This window comes from Lottia gigantea (assembly GCF_000327385.1).
Source record: "Lottia gigantea unplaced genomic scaffold LOTGIsca_69, whole genome shotgun sequence".
In the NCBI taxonomy this organism is placed as follows: Eukaryota; Metazoa; Mollusca; class Gastropoda; family Lottiidae; genus Lottia; species Lottia gigantea.
In genome coordinates, this window is record NW_008710347.1 from 851727 (window position 1) to 871044 (window position 19318).

General features: G+C 33.6%; 1 protein-coding gene across 1 annotated transcript; it reads left to right on the forward strand.

Moving 5' to 3' along the window:
- Positions 1-2348: 2348 nt before the first annotated feature.
- On the forward strand, positions 2349-15329 carry LOTGIDRAFT_130453 (hypothetical protein; the record flags this gene model as incomplete). The annotated part of the gene is made up of 19 exons (XM_009065298.1): positions 2349-2773; positions 5848-5983; positions 6707-6841; positions 7278-7398; positions 7866-8020; positions 8406-8519; positions 9780-9914; positions 10162-10227; positions 10609-10678; positions 10983-11157; positions 11425-11501; positions 11753-11895; positions 12213-12422; positions 12864-12937; positions 13145-13249; positions 13742-13912; positions 14510-14650; positions 14818-14903; positions 15193-15329. 19 exons carry the CDS (start codon positions 2349-2351, stop codon positions 15327-15329), a joined length of 2676 nt encoding a protein of 891 aa, XP_009063546.1.
- Positions 15330-19318: the final 3989 nt, after the last annotated feature.

The following is a 19318-nucleotide window of genomic DNA, read 5'->3' on the forward strand; positions in this document are numbered from 1 at the left end:
AAGTCGAAATCAGCTGCTGTACAATGTCCAATACGATATATTGTTTTAGTTTTGTTTGTTATATATTAGTTTGTTAATTATTCTATCTTTTTTTTTCAAAGTATCAAACCAATATATCTTACCAAAAAAATTAAGAAAAATATTTTCGACAAAAAAAAAATTCAACAATTTTAAAAACTCTTTTTTCTTTGTAAATATTGTTGTTTTATTTAGTGAATAAAACAGAGAAGAGAGTTTTTATGATATTTAACATCCCACATCCCTTCGAGGGAAATGGTTTTAGTTATCAAAAAACACGGAGAGAAAGAGTTTTATCTGACTTATTAACCGACAACCCCATTAAACTAGCCCCATTTGCTAGTTTTTTTTTTATATAAAAAACAATAAATAATAATAACAACGTGCGCAACTCGTGCCTCAAGATTCGATCAGTTTATCAACCAGTGAGCTAGACTTTGGAGTTTGACATGTATAATTTGGACTCTCTTAAATAAACAAGGACACATTACGCCACATGCAAAAGAATCCCGTGAGCCGAGGTAAATGAGTGATAATGTTGGACATGAGGCCCTATTATACCCAATCTCATTTAAAATACCTAATGTGAAACAAAACGCATCGCATGAACACTACTTGCACCTAATAGTGTCCATAAATCCAAAACATTCCCAGAAAAAGACGGTTTAAGGCAAAGGGGAGCAACTCGCATTTACAAAAGTAGTCAATTCATTCGGCGAGCAGTGAGCTTGACTTTATGTGTAATAAGGCCTTCTGTAGTTTAATTGCTATATATAATATAATCCATGGGATTATCGATATTTTTTATTATTCATACATATCTTGAATATTGCATGTTGTTTTATATATCAAACCTTTTTGTTCTAATATATTATACATTTGACTTACTCAAGACTTCATCAACTCACATGATCACACCAAATCGAATGAAAATTGCAGCTTCTGTTCTGCCCCCGTCAAATGCGAAATTTTCAAAAACATTATTATGATGACACTTATTTTGACGAGTTTTTACAAGTCAAGGGCAATCACACAAAAACCATTATTCGAAAAACTTTCCAAGATGTCATATAAATGATCACCCCCAAGTTTCATTAAAATAAGATGGAAACTATAGTCTCTATTGTGCTAAAAAACAAACCCAAGGCGCGTTTTTCAAAGTCAAGGGCAATAACTCAAAAGCCGTTAATCGAAAAATTTGTCCAAGATCTCATCGATATAAAAGATGAGAACAAATTTCATGAAAATCAGATACAAACGAAAAACAAACAAAATGTTAACAGACGTGGCCGATGGACGGACAAAGGTAACGGTAATAAATGCTCACATTTCTACGTGAGAGTATGAGGCCAAAAGCCAAGTTAAATGACGTATTAATATGCCAAGCACAATTAATCAAGTACGATCATCGAAAAATCACAAATAGTATATATACTCAAAAGAGATACACAAGCATGTATAAAGTTTTAACACAAGCCGATTGCCATCACAAGACAACTTTTGGCTTATTTTTAAAGTCAAGGGTAATAACTCAGAAAAACTGCATCGAAAATTCGCATATATCGAACTCCTCTGAGGTGTCACAAATGTCCATATGCAATGCATACCAGCTTTGGTCAAAATCGGATGAAAACTGTAACCTCTATCGTGTTCACAAGTCAATTGTGGCGACGACATTATATTTCAAGTATAATATTGGTGCAGAAAAATGTAATTCTAAAAATAATTCAAAGCAAACATAACTACCTTGTACTATATGCATATTCTTCATAAATGTTACTCATTTGACGCACAATGACAGTGTCATGTTTTCATTGAAAGATTGCCTCAAAGTTTTAACATTTTCAACCAATCTAAATAGGTTATTTGTTTACTCTTAGTATCAACTATATAGAAAGGGTATTATAATATATCTATCTACAGAGGTATAATATCAACACTCAGTCTTACAGCAGCCTTGTGACCGCCACATTCAATTACCTGCACGTTTTTCTATTTAAGTTGGGCCAATTGAAACTCATACTCAGAGGATTCGAAGAATTTGAATTCAATATTGGAGCGACATTACATTTCTATTGTGTTTCAAGGAAGGATGGAACAATAACTCACGATTTGTAAACTGACTTAAGACAACTTTTAGCAACTTCATTATGGAATTTCGAGACAGAAGTAAAGTGCAGATTAACAAAAGGATTATTTATTTGTTTGTGTTTTTATTTATTGCTATACCAGTGATAGTTGGTTGTCTAGTTTGGCATTTCACGAAGAATTCGTACAATACGTCAGCAACTACGGACAGCATAAAAGGAGAAGATGGTAGCACTACAAGCATGACGTCAACAACTCCTGGATATTATCCTGATGAACCCTGGAGAAACCTACGTCTACCTCGCACCATTCTTCCAGTACACTATGACTTAACACTGTATCCAGATTTTTATGAAAATAATGGTTGGTTTTATGGTAACGAAACCATTACGATTCGTCTTGATGAATCTTCGAAATATATTCTAGTACATTACAAATTTATGAATATTACTAAAACAGAATTACGAGAAGCTGGAACAAATAATCAGATTGATATTGCTCGAACATTTACCAATGAAGAGAATCAATTTTGGGTAGTTCAAACTTCTACAGATATTGCAAAAGGAAGTATGGTCGATTTATACTTGGAATTTGATGGATCGTTGACAAATGCTATAGTTGGTTTTTATAAGAGTACATACGTTAATTCTATTACTAATGAAACCAGGTAAGATTACTTATTTCAAAAATCATCGAAACTTCGTATTACACTGTCTATATTTGTACATAGGTTTAGCCAGGTACACCATCGTCCATTGTTTTTGCATCTTCACAATGTCAAACTATTACGAACTTCTTCTTACACCTTGACTGCAATAGCCACCTTTCTTGTATCATGGAATGTAGCGATTTGATTGGATTGTACGCCAGCGAATACAGCCAATCATAGCCATCGACAGACGGACTGTAAACATCATATCTTATTGTCTACGGACTTTAGAACTATCGAGGACTCTGATTGGTTGTATACACTAACGTACAATCCAATCGCTGTATTTGCAAACCTCTGTGACACAAGAAAGGTGGCTATTGTAGTCAAGTATGGATTTCTTTGTCAATTTCATTCCTTATTTCTATTCGTTTCGGTTGGGTGTTATGTTATGTAAGTGCAACGAAAATGTATGGAATGTAATTTTAGTATAGTTTTTCTGACAGTTTAACCGAGTTTATATTTAATTATTCATGTCTTTACTTATCCCAATTTCCATGCACCTGTAATGCACATTTTTACCAAAGTGTCTGCAGTGGCAGATCTATAACAACAGGTGCAAATGAATTCTAATTTTATAAAAGACATTCTGACTTTTGACAATGTTCCCCTTTTCTTTTGCTCCAAAGTACATACAAAGCGTCTATATATCAAGTCTTTAAGTCTTTAATATTACGTCTAATGGGGCTAAGATGCATACGGTTCCGAATAAGAATAGTGGTCATAAGTTTCGAACGCAGGTCTCATACAGCTGAGTGGTAAGTTGCGTTCGGTTCTCATTATTTGCAACATGACGCATACGCAACTGCGTGTGAGGGCACCTTAAAACGCTTCCTACGCCTTAATAACAAACGTTTTTAATTAACCTTAGCAATTAAAAGTTATTTAGAATGATTAATGGTATAGCACGTTCTTCATTGTCGAATTATTTACATGGTGCTAAATCTTCCGTGGCAGTGTACATAAACTGTTTCTTAAATTAGACGCTTAATGGTTTTAAAAGTGATAAAAATCATTTTCAAATCAAGAGCTTCTTAAATAACGTTATACTTTCACATTGGTAGCATTAAAAAAGACGACACCCAATTCAAAACGTTTGATATTATACTCTGGGCCGTATGCAGCACTCGTACTAAACATTAACTTTGACTAAAGTTGGATTTAAGCCGAACTTTGAGTGTGTACCGCTCAAACTTGTTGTGCTTAACATTTACTTTCAAACGTATAAAATGAAAGCTGTGGAAAAGTTACCTCGGTAGATGACTTCAGCTAAACTTTATGTCGGACATGTATTGCAATTGCCATTGCTATCTTACATACTTATATAGCTGTGAATGAATGACTTGATCTACCAGTGCCAAATTTGTATGCTATAAAATAGCGCATATACATGTGTGATTGGATGAAAACTAAAAACTCTGGAAAAAATATTAATTGCAACAACAACGGTCTATAATAACTTTTGTCACGAAATCAATACTTTGTTAAGTACGGCTTTAAATAAAAAAAACGTGCATACCAAATAAAGTTAAGTCTGTCTTAATCTTTACTTTAAATAGTCAGACTTTAACCAAAGTTTAACGTATACAACCCTTTACACAAAACACACTTTCTCCTTTGTGCATTATTCAATACAGGATGTGTTCGGTTAAATAATTATTATGCAGAGACATGTATTGCATTGTAAATAACTTGACATAATTTCATTCAAATAACTCAAACATATAATTGTGTTAACTTGATGGAGAACCACCACAAAATTTTACTGCCTAGTAGTGCGAAGTAGTTTTACATGGACTGCTTGAAACAAACCTTGAGTACTGACTGAACCTATTGTCAAAATGGTTTCAATTTAAATATCAGGTTTCTGTAATGGTCGTATTAAATTGGAACCATCCATAAGATGGAACCAAAGCCATAATACATTACAAATGAATTAATCAATGAATGGAATCGTGTTTAAAAGTTGATTAAGAAGACGACGTAACAGAATGCCCAAAACAACTAAATTCATGCAAATAGCATATTGAGAACGAAAACCTATATGTATATTCGAATATAAACTGAATTTCGACCAACAAAGTTGCTTATACAATCCAAAACTAGACATGGATTTTGGATTCAGATGTTATAGATTCATTTTGGTTTGGGGTCATTAATCATGCAAATCAGGAACGAATTAGTATATCAATTGGTTTTAGAAAAGCTGAAAGTTAATGAGAAACAATAGAATAGGCACATTGATTGATTACTTCTAATAATTATATACATCTGAACACAAAATGCTGCTACAAGATTCAGTACAAATTAAAATTAGTTATCTATTTTAGATAAAGATAAAATTTAATCTATCAGTTGACATTTAAATCACATCTTAAATATCTATTTTAAAAATATTTAACATAAATGTATAATATTGTTGTATAAGTTTTTAACTGGGATGATTTAGATCAAGTTTTGTCACATGTTATATCTTTGTTAAGTCAATACTGTTTGAACTTACTGACCAAAAACTGTGTGGTTTCACTTTCTTACCATGTGTTTGACCACAGAGTCTGACCAGTAGACATGTTTCACACCTTTGATGTCAATCTTTGATCTATGACCTTTTATGAAATCAATTACATCTAACATATCATGTTCATATTGATTGCTGTTTCCTCAGCAGGATTGAAAACGTCATTGTTTGCAGAAGCTCGAAATTCATATCGGTTTGAAGGGTTCTAGGACTTACTGAAATTCCAATTCGTGACCTTGCTCATCTATACAATGTCAAGCTATACGAACTTCGTCTTAAACCTTGACTGCAATAACCACTTTTTGTGGTTTGATTGGAACTTTATGGCTTATGTCTCCAAACTGTCTGTCGAAGACTCTGATTGGCTGTATTCGCTACTGTACAATCCAACCAAATCGGTGCATTTACAAACTTCTGTGAAACAAGAACGTTGGTTATTGTTAAGATACCGAATTATCGTAATAGCTTGGTAAGATGAGCCTTATTCTGTCCTAATGTTCTTTTATTCTTGTAGAAATTTAGCCACATCGAAATTTGAACCTGTTGATGCCAGAAGAGCATTCCCATGTTTTGATGAGCCAAATATTAAAGCTGAGTACACGATAAGATTAGTCCACAGACCAGAGTATACACCTTTATCCAATATGCCAGTGGTAAGATCTTTAAGAACCTTTCAGGATTGGTTCAGGTCGTTCATGCGATTGGCAGAATCTGATAGCAACTTGAAATTCACCGACTGCTAGCAACAGTCGAAGAATCTGTCCAATCGCTGAAATCAATGAAACTGGACACAGCGATCACTATAATCGTAGGTGTCATCTGTTGCTCGTATTCTACATTCATGAACAACAAAATGAACTGCTCGTGGACCGGATCTGATCCGATTAAATGTTTTGTATTGCCAGTCAACCTGAGCCCACCTTTACTCTAATACAGTAACACAGTCAACTGAGTCCACAGACGTTTTGGATTTGTTTTCTGGCTGTCTTTTATGACTAATTGATTTTACTTGAGTCATGGGCGCACAGAATACACCAAGCAAGAGACTCGGGATCAAAAGGGTGTCATCAAATACGAAATAATCAGACGCACTGACCAATCAAATCAAACAGCTGTTCTGTTGTTGCAGAAATCTAAAGGCCAGTCGATTTGGCAACAAGAATCGAGGATATCCAAGAAGAGAATTTTTCTGATCTGGCAATTCTTCTTTTCTCAGGGCATTTGAGCGTCCACATAGAAAATCTTTTTCGATAATAAAATTTAGTTGTCGCATCGGTGGAACTTTTGCATTCATTTGCGAACATATCGGTTTGTTCTATTTAGAACCATTTGCTTTGGAGTATTCGAATGTTAGATAATTTGTCTTATTGTAGGATAGCACAAGCGATTTTGCGACTAATTTGGTGCGGACAACGTTTAAAAAATCTGTTAAAATGAGCACTTATTTGGTTTGTTTTATTGTATGTGATTTTAAATATATAGAAGTTAACACGACTACAAATAGAACGGTGAGTGCGTTTTGTGATATTGTTTTGGAAATGACAAAAGGCGGCAGTTGGAACTTGAATCTTGATCCCAGCCTTCTATCCATTTGCACGCACTAAATGATAATCGGATGAGTGTCTTGTTATCGCCATTGATTATACTGATGATGCAGTCATTGTTGTTACTGATTATACTGTCGATGCAGTCGTTGCTATTGATTTTACTGATGATGTTAATGAAGACTGTGTTGACCTCACTGATGATTATGTTGTGCTCATATTTCATCGAGCTCAATAAAATTCAGTAGTGAAGTACCTTAAATTCACTTTTATATTTCATGAGTACTTACTTCAGTACAGTTAATGATTTAAAGTTACATTTTAGACTTTGATATATCATTTTGTGTCCACTTGAATAGATATGAAAACTGTTTCAAGTTGATATTGTCATATTTTATAGTTAAGAGTTTACGCTACCCCTGATAAAATAGACCAAGCTAGTTATGCACTCAACGTAAGTAAACATACTATGGAATATTATGAGAAGATATTTGATCTGCCTTATCCACTCCCTAAACAAGGTAAGTGATATATAGGACGTGTCATATCAACATTATTTACATCTCATTATCTTTTTAAAGATGGCTTCCCTCTTTTGTTTTTCTCATTAATATGAGCTCGGTCGATTTGGGTATTGGGGAAGATCTTAATGTGAAATAATTGCATTACATTTTAGGGAAATTAGGGCTTCATAAAGCTCCTTGGTTGTAATCTCGTTTTTATCCAAAAGGACATTTAGACATTACCGCAAGTGCGAAAGGTGCAAAAGCATTAAGTGAAACTGTTGGTTACAATGAATGGATGTCGAGGGATTTTCGTCAACAAATGTGAATAGACAATGAAATATAAAATCGTCATTCAACCATGAGAATATGTATTATAAAACCAAACTGGCAAATGAGATCCAAAAAGTGATGAGTATCAATCGAATACCTTACAGATCAAGAAATTGGTTAACCCATGTTAAGACTATTTTTTGTTGTTATAGATATGATTGCTATTCCTGATTTTGTATCTGGTGCTATGGAACACTGGGGTTTGATAACATACCGAGAGACCAATTTACTATATGATGAAAACAGTGCTTCCTCCGCTAACAAACAACGTGTTGCAGCAGTTATAGCTCATGAAGTAGCTCATCAGGTAGGTTCTTGTCATTGGCCCGAGTGCTCCGCAGCTATAGCTATGTTTGAAGGAAATCTCTTTGAAAACATCTCTCTGTTAAGTAGGACCTAGCGTTAGATTCGACTCCTTTCAGTATTCCTAATTGCTCATGCAGATTACAAAATGTTATGCATATCATGTATAGACAACCATTAACCTCCTCATCCGTAGTGTTATGAATATTATTCATACAATTGCCTATATATCGTACGTTTCAGTATTTATCAAACGTGTCTAATGGTGTTGTTTCTAAGATAATAGGCAAGGGTAATATCAAACTTGATCGTTAGATGAATACAGGATTATTATGCATCATATTATACAATCATAAGGTTTGTGCAATATCTAAAATGTACTATTACAGTGGTTTGGTAACATTGTTACCATGGATTGGTGGGATGATCTCTGGTTAAATGAAGGTTTCGCCAGTTTTATGGAATATATCGGAGTTTCTTCATATGAAACTGACTGGGATATGGTAAGTTGGTAACATATTTTGACTGAAAGTGTAAGTACAAACGTAGATGTAACGTTCGAAATGAAGTTAAAGAAAGACACCTTTCCTCATTTTCAACAAGGGAGATAATAAACTATCCAAGTAAATGATATAGAGTGAGAAAGGTTGCAATACATAATCCAAAAGACTTGAAAAAATGGAAAACAGATTGGAATCGAATCGAATCAAGCGATGGCATGAGATGTTTATAATATATGGTCTATATTAGTTTCACAATAATGCAGGGTTTAATTCAAGTGGTATCGTACCACAATTTGCGATTAAATATAACCTTTTTTGCGACTCAATATATCTTAGGATAAGCAAAAATTAGAAGATCATTTCCAATTGCATAATTACTACAGACCGTCTAATCTAAAAATTGCTGGATCCAATATATTTTACAATTTGATTAGTGCTGTTGATTGTCATTATTATACTGTTTTAGACGCCATTGGCCATCGATATGAAATCTACAACCTGAGCATTTTGAATTACTGCTGAATATTTATGAGATGCCAATCAAAATTTTTAATTTAAATAGTAACGTTTCATATACGTTTTATTTCAAGGGAAGCAATTCTCTGCAATTTTATTTGACCACTGAGGATACTTATGTGAGCTGGGGTTATTTAGACGGTAGGCAGGGGAGGCTGTTGGGGGTATTCTCTTATATTGAGAGATACTCATTGTACCTCCGTGCAATGCTTCGAATTACAGTACTCCGAAGACTTATTAGGTGTTGCCGTCTTTCATCTCTCTTGACGTTAAGACTCTCGCTCGAATTGGACTAGGGACTTAAATTGAACTCTCTTTTCCACTCACTCTTTTTTTCCTGTCTCTTCTTCCATCCTCTCTTTTCCACTCTCTCTTTTGTCCTGTCTCTTCGTCCACCCTCTCTTTTGTCCTGTCTCTTCGTCCACCCTTTCTTTTGTCCTGTCTCTTCTTCCATCCTCTCTTTTGTCCTGTCTCTTCTTCCACCCTCTCTTTTTTTCCTCTCTCTTTTTTCCTGTCTTCTTCCATCCTCTCTTTTGTCCTGCCTCTTCTTAAATCCTCTCTATTGTCCTGTCTCTTTTACCATACTCTCTATTCTACTGTTTCTTTTACCATACTCTCAATTGTACTGTTTCTTTTACCATACTCTCAATTGTACTGCCATGACTTAATTCCTCTCTTCTTTGCAACTTTCTTGTTCTTCCCTATCTCATCAATAATGATGGGGAATTAATTTACTATTATCAGATGGACCAATTTTTAACAGCCGATCTACAACCAGTGATGGAAACCGATGCCGGTCTCGAATCTCACCCTATCGTAGTTCCAGTTCAAAAACCCAGTGAAATAAACGAAGTCTTTGATGCTATATCATACCAAAAGGTAAATAGTTCTAGTTTAATAACACTTCGGCTATATTTTATTTTAAACCTTCTTGGTGTATCGATCATTTCAGATCATGATACGTCTTGTCTGTTTTGTTTTGTAAAACTGGATAGCTCCCTGTGATTACTGATGTAGAAGCATTGCGGTATTATGTTCTACTTACGGATTTAAATATATTCAATCCAGTTTTAAAGAGACATTGATTCGTCGTACTGTTACTATTTATATATATGACTTATTTTAGGGTTCCTCTGTTATAAGGATGATGGAATCTATTATGGGAAAAGACAAATTTTTCCAGGGTGTTGCGGTAAGAATATTTAAGTTAACAAAGTAAACTATTTCCGCAAAGACTACATAGTTAAAGGTAATGGTTTGTGTGATGACATATATGTCGGATCAAGCAAAGACAAGTCATTTTAACTTGGTCATTAACGTGGATAATTCTAAATAAACGTGGATTTGACGACTCAAACGGACGGGTGAGCTGTGAACATTTTAAGCTTAGCTAAAAGATTCCCGTTTCTGAGACTATTGGCACGTACGATTGATCAAGCGGATTGCGAATGCGTCCCTTTATATAATTGTATCTATTGACTATTGACTTTCAACCAGCAACTTTTTCAAAATTTTCATCTAGCAAATTATTGTATGCATAGCAGTCATCTATATGTTTTATTCTTCCGTTTAGAAATATTTAAAGCAATATGAATGGGGCAATGCTATAACAGACAACTTATGGCAGTCTTTGAGTGAGGTAAGTTAGATATTTGAGTGAGTTTATCTGCTTTCCCGGTGTTTTCCGGATTTCCAAGTGTCTCTTCATTGCGTTGTAGTGTTGTTATCAGCCACGCACTGACTTTCAGTGCTAACAAGGGGAGTTCAGACACAGTCCAACGTCCAATCTTGACATAAAATACGCTGATATACACGTATATCAAAAAGGAAATGTGCGTTTAAAATCTTGCAATTAGAGACCACCTTATATAGCAAACGCGATTCTCTATATAAAGTATAAAACATGAAGGATAAATGTATGATTCAACTATATTTTAAAGGTTGAAGGCTCGCTTGACGTGAAACATATAATGGATACATGGACACGACAGATGGGATATCCTTATATAAATATATCTTATTCTCCACCATCAGCAACAGGACAAACTACAGTTACAGCAAAACAAAGACGATTTCTTAGTGATGCCAATACCACATTTGATCCCAGTGTATCTGAATTCGGGTAATGCTAAAATCCATGCAAGTTAACGATACGAATCTCCGCAAATGGGAGATAACTGTGCAGATCACAAAATGTATTAATACCAAGCAAATAGTATTGTTCAGATGATCTATAAAGATAATTATGTTGGTACTCCTTAACTGACTACGTTTTATCGATGACCCTTTCACTATTTATTGTCGTTGAATCCAAGGACACTCTATAGGGTCGTATGGCTAAAAAGCTAGTCTTCAGTTTTATCTAATAGAATCTATATTTTTGCTATAGGTATAAATGGTACGTTAATCTGGATTACGTCACTTCCGATGGTAAAAATGGAAGCTACATTCTAGATTTAAATGATGGTAGGTAAATATAAACTTCTTTAGACAATTAAATAGAAATATTGGGAAAAGTATGGAATTCTAACATGAACTTATTCTATGTGTTGCTTTCTTAATTTTAAAGTTTGTTTCAAAATAACAAGAGCTGCGAAAAAATCCTCACTCCAATTTGTCACATTTCATGGGATTTTGTAAACAGTGTGCGTCTATTCTTGTTTTTTTATGACTGTGATAAAAAGTAAGATTCTCATATGAATAATTCACTATTTCAGGATCATTTACTGTTGATATTGACATGTCAATCCCAAATAATTGGATTAAATTCAACATTGGACAAACTGGATTCTATAGAGTTACCTATTCAGATGAAATATGGAGAAGGTTTGGTTCCAGTCTTACCAATGGTCAGAAAGGAGTAAGTAGGTTCTAAATACATTTGGATGTACTATGACAAAGTTCATCTCTTGTTGATGTCATAGTTCAGAGTACTTATATGATCAAACGATACATGATGTTCTTGGGTGTAACCGGAAATACCAATGAGAGGTTTGGCATATGCATAAGCAGTGTAGCAGTAGCCTTCATTTTAATATAGACTTTTTATGGCAGGGTACACTCCATAGTGGAACATCTGACTTCGACCAGATTTGTTGATTTGGCATTCCGTTCGAAGAGTCGACATTTTAACAATACTTGTTTATTAAATCTAATTAGTGATGTTCGCCTTTCTAGTCTTTACCAATTCGTCCTGTGGATAGATCAGCATTAGTTGATGATGCATTCAGTCTAGCTGCTGGTGGATATTTAAATTATGACGTAATGATGGATATGACATTATACCTCGATAAAGAAGATCATTATCTGCCTTGGAAATCAGCTGGAAATGGAATAGACTACATCACTAACATGTTAGAACATTCTGGTAATTTTGGTCCATGGCGGGTAAGATGCTTTAGTTTATGATGACATGACACAAAATGACATCATCGACAAAATTACAGGGCCATGATGGTTCTGTGTGATGAATGGTTTGGACTAGGCGAAACGCATAACATTTCAAAACAGTCGCCTAGACATCATCGACAAAATTATTATATGAAGATGTTATTCATAGGCTCTTGATGGTTCGATAAGATATATGGGTCGACTCAAAAGGATACCATTAAAAAAACACCCAAAAAACCCCAAAACGTCGCTTTGTATGTATATAAAGACCTAGTTGTAAAATAATCTTATATCATATTACCTAGCATTGACGGTCTAAATATCTAATTATATGCAACAATATTTTAAAGGACAGACACTTTTATTTCCATCTTGAATGTTAAGCTCTACGTTGTAATATCTGTTCCTTTCTTTACACAGCGATAAATTGTTCTTTAGGAATATGTATTAAGTAAAGTAAAGCCTGCTCTAATAGAGATTGGATGGGACGACACAGGGTCACATCTAGAGAAGTAAGTCTAGTGATACTATAGTATTAGGACATTTTTTGTTTTAAGGAAGAAAAATATTAACAATTTTGTGGATTAAAGGGAGGTAACTATTCAACATTCACTTAAGTTCTTAATTAACATGAGAAACTATACATGAATGTTTCAATTTCATGTTGATTTCACGTTCTTGTCTTAACTGTATGTAAACATGTTTTTTGTTAACTTTAGATTATTACGCGTAGAATTAATTAGTCTAGCATGTTACCATGGTGATGAAGATTGTTTAAATTTTGCTGGAACGAAATTCCGAGAATGGTTGAGTAAAGGAACCCCGTAAGTAAAATATATAGTTGTCTTCGGTTATGGAAGACATGCTAGACCTTGTCCATGCCATAGCCCCGCTATGAAAAAGGTAGCCTAGTTGTGTTTGGACTTTGAGCAGCGCCAAGAAAAAACAAGAAAAACACATTGAATGCCGCAATTTGTCTGAAAATTGGCTGAATTATAGAAAATTTCAATGCCAGTACAATTTATTCATGCACAACTTTGCAGAAATATCATTTGAAAGGTTTTGCACATACTTTTCCGAACTGCTTAACTTGTATAAAGTTACACGAAAATTGATGCCTGTATAACGCACCCTGTCAAGCTATTACGAACTTCGCATGATACTTTGATTGCAATTAGCACTGTTCTTACATTTACAAACTTCCGTAACACGGAAATTGTGGCTATTGTAGTCCAGGTATAATTAAGTTAGTTATTGACATTGTGAAGATGTAACCCCATATGCCTAATGGACTTACAATAGATTTACTTTTTCAGCGTGAGTCCAAACTTGCGAACTATAGTGTACAGATATGGTATGGCTAAAGTTGGTACCTCAGATGACTGGGATCAAATCTGGTTGAAATATAAACAAGAAACAGTACCACAAGAACGAGTAAAATTACTCTATGCTTTATCTCAAACTAAAATTGTTTGGCTTCTAACAAGGTTTGTTTCATTACAGCGTTTCAATTATATGTGTCCTGTCGCGAGCTTGGTTCTTGCTTGTAATTTTGGTAGATTACAGACTCGATGGTGCTGTTTTGATGTTGGCTTCCGATCTGGCTACCTCTTTGTAGAGATGCTAGGTCGGTATGTGTATGAGGATCTCGGAACATTAAGGAAATTGGAACTAGACTATCACCATAAATGTCATTGCATTCCACATGGTATATTGCCAATCTTTTAACCTATAATGTAACTAACTATACCACGTTGGTTAGTCCATTACAAATTATAACAGTCACAGAAACATGCCAGTTAGAGGGGACAGGTCTTTTTCCAATGGGACCAAAAACCATTTGTTTTTCAATCAGTTAGGTCTTTTATCGCAACGCTTCCTGTAGACGTCAAACGGTAACTACCTTTACCGGAGACATAAAAATTAATAAACGATATATGTATCGAATGTCATTAATTTTTTGATATTTGAAATTTGCCAAGAAGGCAGTCATTACTGCTCTACCATTGTAATCTACGTTTTCATAGAAAGAAGCAAGAAATACAATATTCCCAAAATAAGTGTAAATTTTTATTGAATTACAGATATTTAGAATATGCTAACAACGAAGACAAAGTTCGATCACAAGATTTCTTCACAGTGGTAAACTATATCAGTAGAAATTCAATAGGGAAAGATATCACTTGGAATTGGGTTCGTGAAAACTGGCAAAAACTCGTGGATAGGTAAGATTTTCCACATCTACAACCTCGAAAAAGTTTTAATTTTGTCTGGTTTACAGATACAAATGTAATTTTACTAGCACAAACACAAATGGCGATGGACAGATCTTACACACTTTTCTGGTCATTATATTATAGATTTTAACAGCCTTAATAATAATATATTTCAGATTTACATTGTATTCTCGTTCACTGGGTAGACTGGTACCAAACATAGTCAGTAGTTTTAATTCCGATTTCAGACTTAAAGAGGCAAGTTCCTTCTCTTTTTCTGTTATATTTTTTATGTAATCTTTGGTCGTAAGAATGGTCAGTGAAAGAGCATTAAGATACACGAGATAATGTCTCTGTATCGTGAAAATCTAGATAAGAATCATTTCGACTAAACGTTTTGGTGTATCCGTCATAATCCCATTCCGCTAACCATGTTTTAACACCATTGTGTCTACATCTAAACAGAATCTCCTCTTCTAGAATATCTGATCATTTATTAACATTATACATAATAGTGTATAGTATATAATTATCTATATTTTAGGTGGAAGCATTCTTTAAACTATATCCTGACGCTGGGTCTGGTGCTAGGGGTAGAAAACAAGCATTAGAGTCTATTCAAGTTAATGTTAATTGGATGAACAAATACAACTCTGTCATTATACAATGGTTAAAAGACAATGCATAATTATTTTTCTATGCTGACTGTCCACGAACAAAGGAATGAAATCGGATTAATTGTGATTATTTGCCCAATTGCTATTTCGCAAATTGCTTCTAGCTTATCTGGGATAGTTCAGATGCATGCTGCCGGGGCTTTTAATTGTACATGCTCTAATAGTCAGGTCAATGCGATTTTGTATTTTCGGTACTCGTTGCTTATATTTTCTATTAAAATATTCATAAAAGCAATTTTGTTCCCCTTAAATGCAGCTAGAAAATGCCTTAAAAGTAAAAGAAAAATAACGATAGATCAAAAATAGATAGCTTTATCAAGTATTCAGAATAAAAAAAATGGCTTGAACGTTTCTTTTTCTAATGAATAAATTTGCTCAGAAATGGCCCATCTTCTACCAATGTTGTATCAAAGCAAATGGGGACAGTGTAACTGTTTTAAAAGCAAAACTCAATGTGCGTAGATATTTAAAAAAAAAAAATATTATAATTATTAGAGTGTTGTATTAATTGTTAACTAATATCGTTGTCTATTTATCTTACTTCTTCAGGGATGATTTTATGTGTTGTTCCATTATATTGTATATATACACGATTGTTTCAATTGTTTCTTCATATTATTGTATTATATGACAAGGATTTCGGAACTAGTTTGTGTCTGAATAACCCTTACAAGATGTAATTCATTTTCTAATAGATAGATCTTTAATAAAAATGTTTAATAGTTTCTGTTTTTGTCCACGATTCGCATTATGTTCCCAAAGCCGTAGTTCCTAACAAGGGGTACCTAGGAAGCTTCTGGGGTACTGCACTGGAAGTGTTTTGTATCCTAACCTTATCTAGTGCTATAGTTCCCAATATAGTATATCCTTATGAGAATTCTGAGAAGAGTTTCGGCAAGGAACTGAATATCCAAAGAAATGACGAAATGTCACACTTTGGCGATTATTTGGAGCAGTGTTTCTTATTTATAGATTGTCTTTGGCTCTAAACAACTTCCACTAGACACAACTGTAGAGTTCTAGAGTCTAGAATAATAATAATAATAACTTTATTTTGGCAACGAGTCATAATGTTTACGCATGATATGTGGAATTGCAATTTGGAACTCTAATGTTGACCGGAGCATGGGTGCAATCAGTTTTGGTTTCTTAAATTTCGCATAACTGAACAAGAATCGGGTGTTAAAGAATAAAATGCTTAAAGAATAGAGTCTTTTTCATTTTTTCATGAACATCTTTATACTATAGAATTAAAAGAAGAAATACGAGCATAGTTCAATCAAGATTTAAGACAAGTCACAATATACAATAATAATACAAGGAATATAGATATAAGTATTATTATTATTAATCAGATCATTCTACTTACATACACTCAGATCAAGATGAAAAAATAACATGTCATAAACCCAATTCTTTAGCTAACCAATACTATAGATCAGATCAGATTTCAATTAAAAACCACTTTCAAAGGCTGTCAGACCTTGTTGACATGTACGGCGTTTTATTTCTCACACGAATTCACCGTCGTTGCCAAAGCAAGAAAGGATTTTGTGTTGGCGTGCATGGTAGTGCTACTGAAATGTTCTTACGATTAGATCAATATCTCGAGATAAATACAATTCAGCCTTTCATACTGTCTGTATCACTTTACATGTTGGTCAACATATCAAGATAGTTTAATACTTTAGTCGTATTCAATTTGCCGTGTATTGAAATAAATGAATTAAACTTTATGATATTGTCCCGGATTATCAACTCAAGGTGCAATGGAGACTTTAAGTGCTTGACAAGATTGTGCATGGTGTGTGTGGTCTACAATAGACGATATCATTTCTAGACTAGAGATTTAGGTGCATATTACACACAGAAATGCCAAATATTCAGTTGTATATATTAAATATTTCAATTGATATGAATATATAAAAATTGTTGATAATATCATACCACATTTAAAATAACATGTTCATAATCAAAGGCTCGACAAGCCAGATTTAAAAATTTTACACAGATCTGTAGAGGGTGGGGTTGGGTTCCATCATCCCAAAATTAAAAGACAACAATATAAAATATATATCAAAAATAATTATATAAATTTCTTTTGATCAGGTTGCATATTCAGAAATATTATTTCAATTTTTCATTATTCTAATTAATGATATAATATTTAAAATAATAATTCTGTACCAAGAGTTCTATGCTCTGAAAAATGTTTTAAATTAGAAAAGGAATAACAAAACATACTTTGTAAATCGACATGCATTTATGTACACGCATTTTGTGAGAAACACCTATACCTTTGAAATGTGGTGGAAAAAATAAAATTTGACTTTAGAGTGTGACTTTTTTTCGATTTCCTAGTCGAGTGTTATAGCTTTTAAATCCAAACAATGCATTCATTTATGACAATGGAATTAATGTTTCTGTGAAAAATTCACGAAGCTATACTAATTTTAAACAATCAATTTTTTTTAATGCATTTTGATACAGGCTTTAAATTGTAATATTATAACGTGCGTTTTAAATACTTCCACTGATGGTTTTATATATTTAATAGTGACAATAGTTGAACCAGAAGAGAGAAGAGGAGGTGATCCTGAGAAGACCATTGTAAAAGGAAATGACCAAGCATCAGCTGTTTAATTAGGTTTATGAAAAACTTGTTATGTAGTTAAAAGTATTTTTTTTTGTGTCCATTGATAGTACCAAGAAAAACTAAATAGTGTACTATATGACCCAGGAGAAAAAGAGACGTGATGTCTATAAGAAGGCAGTGCCAAAACTGACAAGGTTCGTCTTAATACAATATTACAATACCAAACAGTTGGTAAAAGTTTATCTTTAATAAAAGTCTATTCATCATTTTATCGATTACTATTCAAATTCTAAAGAACTCGACAAGCTTAAATTACATTATGACGACCAATTAGAGCCCTGGGTACACATCAGGGGTGACGATTGCACTGATTCTACCCTGTCGAGTGAAAAGAAGAAGTATTCAATCGTTTTGCTCCTTTCTGACGAAATAATGTTAAGTTACGACAGGCGTATGTCTATTGGTTAAAAGTTGAAGAAGGATCAATAGAAATGAATAGAAGGGTGAGATAGACAGGTACGACAAGTGTTGTGATATGATGAAAACTCAATTCTCTGTGGTTTAAACACGATTTACTTCTCAACACCATTAGATCTACAGTCTAATCCAGTACATTACATTGTTCTCTACATAATACAACGTCTCATATTACTAACCGCTGTTTAATAAGAGCCATTTGTAAAAAGGGTGATATCAGATTTTAGAAGAAGGGTACTTGTAAGAATACAAAAGATTATGAGGAATCAGTTATCAGTTAGAAAAACTAAAACTAAACTAATATCAATTGATATAAACTCAAATATACCCAATTTTGTGTTATGACACGAGGGGTGTTTGAGGGCATTTTCAATTGAGAACAGATATATCATCACACAAAGATTTTGTTATTGGATATTTGTAACATCCAGGCACTACTTGCATGATTCAACTATTTTACTTGGACGATACAGGTTCTGTTGAATGTTTTATGTGAAGTAACATATCTTTGTTAAATCTTATAGTGTGCTCCGAAAACCGATAAAAATGGTTACCTATTTACTTCCATGCATTATATATCCGTTTTTAATCATAAACAGTTTTCTGCGTGAAATGGAAACCAGTACTTTTCAGATGTTGGATGGCGTTGGCGATCCAAAAATGTGAAGCACACACTGTCTAACCTATTAATAATAATCTTATTGAATAAACATGGTATGATGCCATGGTATAAGTTCAGTTCTGTACATTATTTTAACGATCATAATTTTCAAAACGTTTTTCAATATTTTCATTGTAGAAACTATATAAAATATAATTCTGAAGTGTAGACATAATTTTATAACATTTCAACTGAATATTTTGTTTGATTATGCAATTGGTGAAATTCCATAATTATACATCAACATAATTACCGTATAAGTCGAG